At 46.2% G+C, this 9622-nt stretch overlaps 1 protein-coding gene across 3 annotated transcripts in view; it reads right to left on the minus strand.

Moving 5' to 3' along the window:
• Positions 1-4156, minus strand: part of Pgpep1l (pyroglutamyl-peptidase I-like) — a 29911-nt gene extending 25755 nt beyond the window's left edge. For all 3 annotated transcript variants that reach the window (XM_087601183.1, XM_087601188.1, XM_087601186.1), the window contains exon 1: positions 4071-4156. In XM_087601183.1, the coding sequence (XP_087457309.1) occupies positions 4071-4104 (34 nt within the window). In that variant the 5' untranslated portion in view covers positions 4105-4156. The remainder of the gene's footprint in view (positions 1-4070) is intronic.
• Between the last annotated feature and the right edge of the window lie 5466 nt (positions 4157-9622).

The raw sequence follows: 9622 nt of genomic DNA on the forward strand, positions 1-9622 counted from the left end.
ATGTATGCAGGTGTGCACACGGGTGCATGAATGGAGGCTAGAGGAGGACATCAAATGTGCTTTACTGTCACTTTTCATCTTATTGCTGAGACACAGATCCTCCTGTCTCTCCCCCTCTCTCTCTGCTGGCATTACAGGTTACATGCACGGATATAACTTTTTAGAAATCAGGTTTAGGCAGCAAACATTCTTACCACTGTGCCAGCCAAGCGCTACATCCTAATGAATTCATTCACATTTTAAGATAACGTACCTAGGAATGCATTCCCAAACTTGGATGAGCCTCAGAGGGATCACACTGAAAAAAAAAAAAAATTCCCGCAGCAGATGGCCACATACTACCTGATTCCGTGGTCATAATATTTTCATTATAAAAATAACTGGAAAAATAGCAAAGAGATTAATGGCTGTCAGGTGAAAAGGTTAATAAAGACTTGATTGTATCAAGAGACGGCCAGGATACTGCTAGGTGTGTCTGGGAGAGAGGATGATGTTATGAGGGCTTGACCTAATGAATGCTTTGGTTTAATCGACTTTTCAAAAAGACATTTATTTTTAATCATGTGCACAGGCCAGAAGAGGGTGTCAGATCCTTTAGAACTGAAGTTTTATGGTTGGTTGTGAGCCAACCATGGGTGGGTGCTGGGAATCAAACCCTGGTCCTCTGGTAGAACAGCCAGTGCTCTTAACCACTGAGCTATCTCTCCAGCCTCCACAAATGGTCATCATTCTTTGATGATTTAAAATTTGAGTAAACTACTTTGAGGTGGTAGAACTGTGGGTGGTGGGGCCAGATTGGAGGGAGTGGGTCACTGGGAACACTTCCTTGGGCTATCCTGGGTTCCTGTCAGTGTTACAATCTGCTTCCTGTCCGCCATCAGATGAAACCTTCTTCTCTACTTTTCTCTGTCACCATGATGTTCTCAATCATCAAGTCTCAGATACAATGGTATCTGAATGGAAATTTCTGATGAGATTTATAAAGTAAGCCTCTTCTCACGTTACAACATCACGACCAACATGAAAACTAACTCTGTGGTGGTCGGCTTTGTCAATCTGATGTAACCTAGAATCTCTGAGGAGAATCTCCATGAAGGATCATCTGCATTGTGTTATCTGGTGGGCATTTCTGTTGGAGACTGTCTTGTTCATTGATGTGGGGGTGGGTAGTTCACTATAGGCAGTGCCATTCCCTAGGCATTGGGTTGCGAACTATAAAAAGAATGGAGAAACCGAGTTGAACATGAGGAAGCAAACAAGAAAGTATCTATGCATTTCTCTCTGCTCTTGGCTGTGAAGATGATGACGCCACTAGCTGTCTGAAGTTCCTGTGCCGACTTTCTCACAACGATGGACTGCAACCTGGAATGGTAAACACAGATGAACTCCTTCCCCCTTTGTCATCTTTTTGTTTTCTGGATATTTTATTACAGCCAAATGAATCTGAAAAGCACACCAAGTGTTAAAATGTGGGAAGGAGGTGTGGAAGAAGCTATAAAGGAGTAGCATGGGAGGGCGTTTTGAGGTGGAGGCAACTCCAGGAAGACTCACACTGGTTGAAGTTGTGTAAGGCTATCTGTGTGCTAATGCACATATGCTCATTCCTCAAGGCCCCGCCCCTTTCTCCTTCCCTTTCTTCTCCCTCTCTCTCTGCTTCTTTCTCTCTCTCTCTCTCTCTCTCTCTCTCTCTCTCTCTTTCTCTTTTTTTCCGAGCTGGGGACCGAACCCAGGGCCTTGCGCTTGCTAGGCAAGCGCTCTACCACTGAGCTAAATCCCCAACCCCGCTTCTTTCTTTCTTAATAGTACTGAGGTCAGTATGTTGGCCTTAACATTGAAGATGCCAGCATCGGGCAACTCTAGTGAGAGTCGTAAGAAGTTCTCTCTGCATTTCTTTACAATTTCTTCTTGATCTATATTTCTAAAATGAAAAACGTGTGGCTTCCTACTGCGGGGAGGCTAGCCTGTCAGACTAGCCTCATCTCAGGTTGGGCTGCAGGAAGAGTTGAGCATCGTCCTACTTGGTTTCAGCTGGAGTTATGACTGAGGGTTTGAGTTCCTTGCCTGGCTCTCAGTGTATACTTCTCAATTTCCACACATCGAGACTGCGAGAGGTCAGGATACTACATCAGTCTCTGGATCCCTGGGCCTCTGGAGTAGATGGCAGCACTGGAAGGGGATCCAGCTGTGCCTGACAACTGCTGAGTGTATGGGTCATGGCCCATCAACAGGATTGGTTCACATGGAGAAAAACCTCAGGGGATAGGAAGTGTTTCAACAGAAGGGTCCACCATCTCAGAACTACCATCTGGCTTTGACTGATAGGATACAGTCTTGCAGCTGCTGTGGGAACCTTCAGCCGTAAAGAATGGCGTAGAAAATGTTAAGATAAAGTAGAAAGACTGAGAAGCCAGCTTCCTCTAGGATCATGAAAACCCCATCAACACACATATCACGTGCCTTAGAACCATAATTCAGCTTTGAGAAAACTCCATCCTTGTTTGTTTTAAATCAGGAAAGACAACTCAGGGAGCAAGGTTAGAAGGTCTTGTTTTGCTGGGCTAAGCCTCATTCACCATCAAGACTGCCTTGGAGTGGCGTTGGGGAGTCAGCCGGAGAAGTCTTGGTAGAATCAGGGAACCAGTGGGAGGACCGCAGGCTTGGCTGGTCTCTCATTTTACTGTTGGTACCGGCTGATACGTTGATCTTAAGGCTGTGTGTTAGAATCCTTGCACACCTACCATCTGTCTACATGCCAGTTGTCAAGACAAGATTTACACACCCAGCAGATCCAAGAAAATGAAGACCCCTCCCCCCCATTCAAAACATTGCTAATAAAGGCAGGCCACACTCTGGGACCCAGAGGGCATTTCCCGGTGGCACCTCACTCCCAGCCACTACAGGCTGATGAGAGAAATGTAGGGTAAGATGTGAGTCTTCATTTGAGACAGGCACTGCTTTTACCAAGAGTATGATTTCCTGAGAATGTCAACTGTAATTTGAGCCATTTAATCTCAGGACCCGAAATTTAAAAAAAAATAAAATAAAATAAAAAAGCACAAGGGTGTCTCAAAAGAATGTTCTGTTTTCTCCTTCTGGAAGGCTGATAGTGTGACTCACTGTCCGAAAGCATTTGTCAGAGAAGCTTTCGATTAAAACAGGTGACGGGAATCCTTTATGTTCCCTTTATCGAATACAAGTTGGGAGACTTGAAATGTGCCAAATGTGTCTAACTAAAAATAAATAAAGCTCTTTGGTGTCTGACTAAAAATAAGAGCCTCGTGAGGAAAAAGTAAGCCCGTAGGGACCAGCTGTGACAATGACAGGTGCATGTGGCTGGGGTGACTTCAGATGTGCGCCGAGATGGAGGACAGAACAGCCACCATTCCTTCCAGGCTAACCTTTTGGGGTTCGGAGGCATTAACCAGAGCGCGCGTGTGCGTGTGCGTGTGTGTGAAGGGGTTCAGCACCGGTGTGTGTGTGTGTGTGTGTGTGTGTGTGTGTGTTGGTTCAGTGTTTCCATAGTAGCAAAAGCACCATGGGGGTGGGGGACTGCAGTCTCCAAGCCGTGGTCCTTGTAGGATGGTGAGGGTCTGTTCAGTCTGAATCTGCAATTCTACCCTCTTCACTGGGTCCTAGGCTTAGGGACAGCAGGTCACAGCCTAGGCTCCTCCCCAAGGGGCTGAAGGACAAACAAGGTGTGAGTGAACCCAAGTCACAAGTGGGCACCGCCGTGCATGGCACTCAAGTTATTTGTGGCGAAGGGGCTCTGAGGCAGGAAAGCCTGTGTTTTTTTTTTTTTTTTTGTTCTTTTTTTCGGAGCTGGGGATCGAACCCAGGGCCTTGCGCTTCCTAGGTAAGCGCTCTACCACTGAGCTAAATCCCCAGCCCCAAGCCTGTGTTTTTTAATAGGGCAGAGCAGGAAGTCAGCTTCCATCTGGAATTCCTACCAACACCAGTTGCCACTCATGTTCCCCTGGGAGAGCTGTTTACAAGCAGAGTCGAGCAAGTGCGCATTCCAGGCCCCAGCAGAAAGCAGCCAGAACCCGGAAAGCAGGGAGAGGTGGGCTTACCGGTCACCACCACACAGCGGGACTGCGAATCCATGAGACCCAGCTGCTGCGCTGGGCTGGTCCAGCCAGGATCCAGGACGGAAAAGACCACGTGGGGAGTGTGGCAAGGCCACGCCCTTGGGAGCAGAGCTAGCGGCTTCTGGACACTCGAGTGTCATAGCGCCGCCAGAACTTCTGTGGTCTCAGCTTAGTTGGCTCTGTAGGATATATGACAACAAGGTGCTCGACCTTGTAGCGACCAACTGTCCCAAGACAGCGCGGTTACTAGGACCCACGACTGAAATCGCTCAAACTAGGACTGCGCGGGTCACCCGCTCGCTCTGTTGTTTGCACATACCTTCTTGATTACCTTGATTTTTTTTTCTTTTTTCTTTTTCCTCTCGGTGGAAACCCTTGCTGCCCAGAATATTCTCCTGTGTTTGGAAAGTGTGATTTGGTTTGTGATCGCTCTTGAATTCTGCAAAGCATTTAAACAAGCAACCAAACTGACGGTGGGCGGTGGTTGCAAGCACCTGCTACCTAGACCCGGTGGGTCCACCGTCAAATTGATCTCAGTTTTCTTGTTCTTTGGAGTGGGGCTCACCCCCGCCCGCTTATACGAGAACATACTGCCTCCCACGCATGTCCCCAGCTGCATCTGCCTGGAGCGACAGGGGCTCACCAGCTGGCTGATGTCTGCTGGCTTCAGACTGGTTCATCCTGTCTGTGAAGTGCTTCCTACTGCGCTCCCCGGCAAAAGTGCCATCCGATGTCACCCACGGTCTTGGCATTTCTCTGAGTTCTGGATTCATTTGGGCTCTTTTAAAATGTGCCAGAGAAACAACAAAGAGAAACCGTACTTTGGAGACAGTTCTGCTATTGATGTCTTATGCAGCATGCTGGCCTTTCAAATTACTGAGCTTTGGTTTTGTTTTTTGTTGTTGTCGTTTTTTAAAATGCTAGAGAGAGAGAGAGAGAGAGAGAGAGAGAGAGAGAGAGAGAGAGAGAGAACTCACTTTTCTCCTCTCTCCCCATCATCTGGGTGAGGCCAGGAAAGCCAGCCTCAGGTGATCTGAAGAGCCCCAGTAGAGTTAACTACTTAATTGGACACTTGAGACCTTCCCTTTAATTGGCGCTGGAGGTGGGTGGGGTCCTGGCTTCTTTTGTTACCCGGGAAACAGGTGAAAGCCAGCTCTTTCTACCTCTCTCCCAGGAGGCTGAGACAGATTCAAAACCCTGGGGGCTTTGTACTGGACCTGGCTGCAGGTGGGGTAGGAATGAGGAAAGGGGTGTGTCTTAGTCTCTCACACTCCTGTGGGTAATTTGTAGACATTTGTCCAACTCCCACTGCTGAACTGTCCCTCCCTGGTCAGTGGCCTTTACCTATTTCGGTTAGGAGGAATTTGCTTCCTTCCCTGCCACAGTTAAAGCAGCTGACAGACAAAATGTCCCTGTTTGTAAAGGTGGTTGCTGATGGTGCTGAAGCTCCCAGTGCTCCGGAGGAAGAGGCAGGCAGATCTTTGAGAGTTCAAGGCCAGCCTGGGCTACAGAGGAAGTTCCAGGATAGCCAAGGCTACACAGAGAAATTCTGTCTCAAATAAAATGAAAAAATGTCACGATGTCATGTGACCCTGTTTACGAATGCTTACTTTGCTGAGAGAAAGGAGTCTCTTAACTGCGTTTACCAGTTGTGAGCAATGCTACTACTCTTTTGATAATGGAGCTATAATCGCTATTGCTGCTGTTATCATCATCATCATCATCATCATCATCATCATCATCATCATCATCTAGAAAGGGTCTTGAAGTGTTGCACAAGCTAGCCCAAAACACTTGGGCTCATGTGATACTTCTGTTCCACTTCTCATAAAAGAGCTTCTCAAGCTATGAGAAGGAATTATGGGTATGTGCCGCCATGCCGGGATGATATTATCATTTTTTGTTTGTTTGGTTGGTTTGCTTATATTTGGATTTGACGCAGGCCATTTATATTTTTCCCTTAAACTGGCAAGTGCCCGGGAGTTTCCACTTTCCCAAAATCCATTCATTTTTCTTCTGCCCTAATGTCTTCTCTAACTTTGTGATGAAGTTTTTAAAAATTCCCAACGGATGTAAAACGTTTTCATTAGTCGCAATGACGCATCCACGACTGCGTCCATCCTGACCTGCAAACAAACCACAGTGGAAAGCCCGGATCTTCCTCTAAGAAGCTCCGAGAGGCTTCGATTTCCAGGTCTGGGATTTGCTCTTTCATTTCTCTTTCCAAGGCAAAAACAAATGTTCATGAACAATTGCTGATGTCAAACCCTGCCTTGAGGCTGATGAAATACAGTAAGCCTGAGAGTTTGTAAGGCAAGGACAGGAGAGGTCTGATTTAACAGAAAGCATGGTAATCTTCCTTACAAGATACTCCCCGGAGGGGAATGTTTGCAATTATATTTGACTCGAGGGCAAGGTGCGACCCTCTCGCTGAACCGGAAAGCAGCCACGTGTTCTCACTGGGGACCTCCGAGATGACATTATCCCCAGACTTCAAATATTTCACATTTTATACCAAACGCAGAACTTTGTGGGATTGGTTTTAAATTCCTTACTGCTGAGTGGCGACTTCCTGCTTAAGCAGGAGAAAGGATTACATGGGCTGTTTATTGTCTTGGAGGCAAACAGCTCTCATGGCAGGACTCAGACAGCCGAGTATAGTTGACATCAAGGAGGTTTCATCAAACTGATCAAATTCCTGCAGGGGGGAGGGGAAACGAAATCAATCAGCAGGAAGTGGTGATTGTTTCCGACAGGGATGCAAATGTCGGGCGTCTCTTTCAGACTTACCGCTTATGGCTACTGTCAGTCACACAGCCCATAGCCAAATTGCTTCTTGTCAGAGCACTAACTGATTCTCCAAAAAGAACGTCACCTCATATTCGAGAGTCATCTCTCCTACTCCCTTGTACCCCAACGGTGGGTAGCTATAACGTTTCTGTAAAGGGATGCACATGAAGTGCTTCTAGTTTTGTGTAGCACATGGCCTCTGGTGCAGTTCTCCGGTTGGTCCTGCTGCAGTGGGCATGTGCTGTAGATGCTGTGTAAATCAGCCCTGGCCCTGCTCCCATGATCGTGGATGCTGAATTTAAATTGTTCTCTAATACTGCCATGTCGTGAAATAGTCTTCTTTTCCTATATTTTTTAACTATCGACAAGTGGAGAGACCATTTTGGGGTCTTGGGGTATACACAAATAGGAGACTGGATGAATGGGGCTATGGGTTTGTACCACGTGAAATCCGCTAGAATTCAATATTTCTCTTACGGGAAACTTTACGGTATAAAGTGTTGAGATAAATTTTCAGTAAGCTGAATAAATTGGTTATACTAGTACCTCTTTGCAAACAGCTTTGCTCCATGGTTGCTGGCGGCCCCTGGAAATATTCAATGAAAAGTCCCAGTTATAAATAATGTATAAGTTTAAATCACGCGCTGTACGGAGTAGTGGGAGAGAATCTCCCAGTGCCGGGCTCTGTCCTGCCTGGATGTGACCCATCACTGTGTTCAGTGTGGCTACTTTATATATGCTGTCACCCCTTTATCGCTCAGCAGCTCTCTTGGTTATCAGACGGACTGTGGGTCCTGACACTGGTGTTCATGTAGCTCTTACCTCACTTAATAATGGCTAGACTATTACAGCATATTGTTAGAACTGCCCTATTGTGTGTTGCTAGTTAATGCTGATGACCGTTCACCATGTCTAATTCATAAATTAGTTGCTAGCATAGGTTTATACATATAAGGGAAACACAGAGAATAATACAGGGGTGGGTCAGATCCTACTGAGCGCTTTTCCCAGAGGAGCGGCGTCTCTACAGTAGGGGGCAAGTACGGCCCTGAGGGAATAATGTATGCTGTCTGTTGACATGGGTACAGCCGTGTCAAGGGCCCCAAGGCCTTAGCCCATGGAAGTGGCAGAGCCTTCCCGGGGGAAGCTCAGAGGGAGGGAAAAGGCTTCCTCTGTTCCCCGTGTAGATGCTGATGGCGTGTGCAGAAAATGTCCCAGATGATCTCAAGACTGCTCTCCTACAGAGATTGTGCCTACCCAGATCAGCTAACCCTGTCTCCTGGATTGTGCTGTACACCATACATTCTGCCTCCTAGCTCAACTGTATGCACCACCTAAGCATTGCATATAATAAATAAGCTGAGCTTCCACGACGCTGTCACTTCTACCACAGCGAGCCTGGTCTGCCCAATCCCAGCTTCCCTGTGTATCCTTCTGTCTGTCTTTTTCTCATTGCCTTGCTATCCTATTTAGGGTTCTGGGACCTAAAGATTAAGTGACTTAGGAGCTTGGAGTCATAGCTCACTCAATAAAGTGCTCATCTGAGAAGCACGAGAACCCAAGTTCAGTCCTCAGTTACCACGTAAAAATTCTAGGCATCATGGAGGTGTGTGCCTGTCATCCCACCACTAAGGGAGGTGAAGCCCAGGGGCTCACTGGCCATCCAGGCTGGCTGTATTCATGAACTCCAAGCCAAAAAAGCTCTCAAAGGAAGTAGGTGGTCTTTTTTGAAGATGATACCCACAAGGTAATCCACTAGCCTCTATATGTGTGCACACACTTGTAAGTGCATTTGAACCCCTGTACATATTTGTGTACACACACACACACACACACACACACACACACGCTCACAATTAAACAAAGATTAAGTGACACAGAATAGTTTATCAAAACACCACTGCTTTACTCTTTTTGTTAGGTTCATGCAGAAAAGCACTCTGAGTAAATCAGCAAACACTGTCGCTTTTAAATTATAGTAATGGTCTTTACAGGGAATTAACCAACTCGATGATCAATGTGTTTTTTGTTTTTTTTTTTTTCATGTTTATCGAGAGGCAATGATGCTAGCTGGTTGTACAGTACAAGGTGGGGTTTGGCTTCAACACCTGTCTAGGGAAGACCCCAAAGTTCTACTCTACATTGATAAGAGATACCAGATCCGTACACTGATGGATTTGTGTCTGGGTCCGCCGCTCTGAATGCACCTGATCTTGTCCGGTAGCTTCTCCGGTTCACTTAACTTCTTGTTTTCAAACTCCACACTTAAAAGGGCTTCCCTCTCAGTCCTTTCTTATTTAAGAATTAGTACTTAGGGACTTTTTATAACATTCTGAAACGACCATTTAAAACTTTTAAAGCAGCCATAAAACTGAGATATTAGGGACTTTATTACAGTAATGGGATGGTTGTCAGCATTCCATAGGAAACTGGTATAGAAGACAATGACTTTCTTTTCTTTTTGACATGGAGTCTCCGTATGCTGTCAAAGATGGCCTAGTAGGGGTTGGGGATTTAGTTCAGTGGTAGAGCGCTTGCCTAGTGAGCACAAGGCCCTGGGTTCGGTTCTCAGCTCCGAAAAAAAGAAAGGCAAAAAAAAAAAAAAAAAAAAAGATGGCCTAGTAAACTCAGATGACTCCCCTGTCTCAGCCCCGTCAGTCCTATAGGATCACCATGTCCGGTTAAGATAATGTATCTTCCAATTTCTTCTACGAATTATAATGTAGTTGTTTTTTATTCCGTGT

Source organism: Rattus norvegicus, chromosome 1, assembly GCF_021556685.1.
Source record: "Rattus norvegicus strain SHRSP/BbbUtx chromosome 1, alternate assembly SHRSP_T2T, whole genome shotgun sequence".
NCBI classification, from domain to species: Eukaryota; Metazoa; Chordata; class Mammalia; order Rodentia; family Muridae; genus Rattus; species Rattus norvegicus.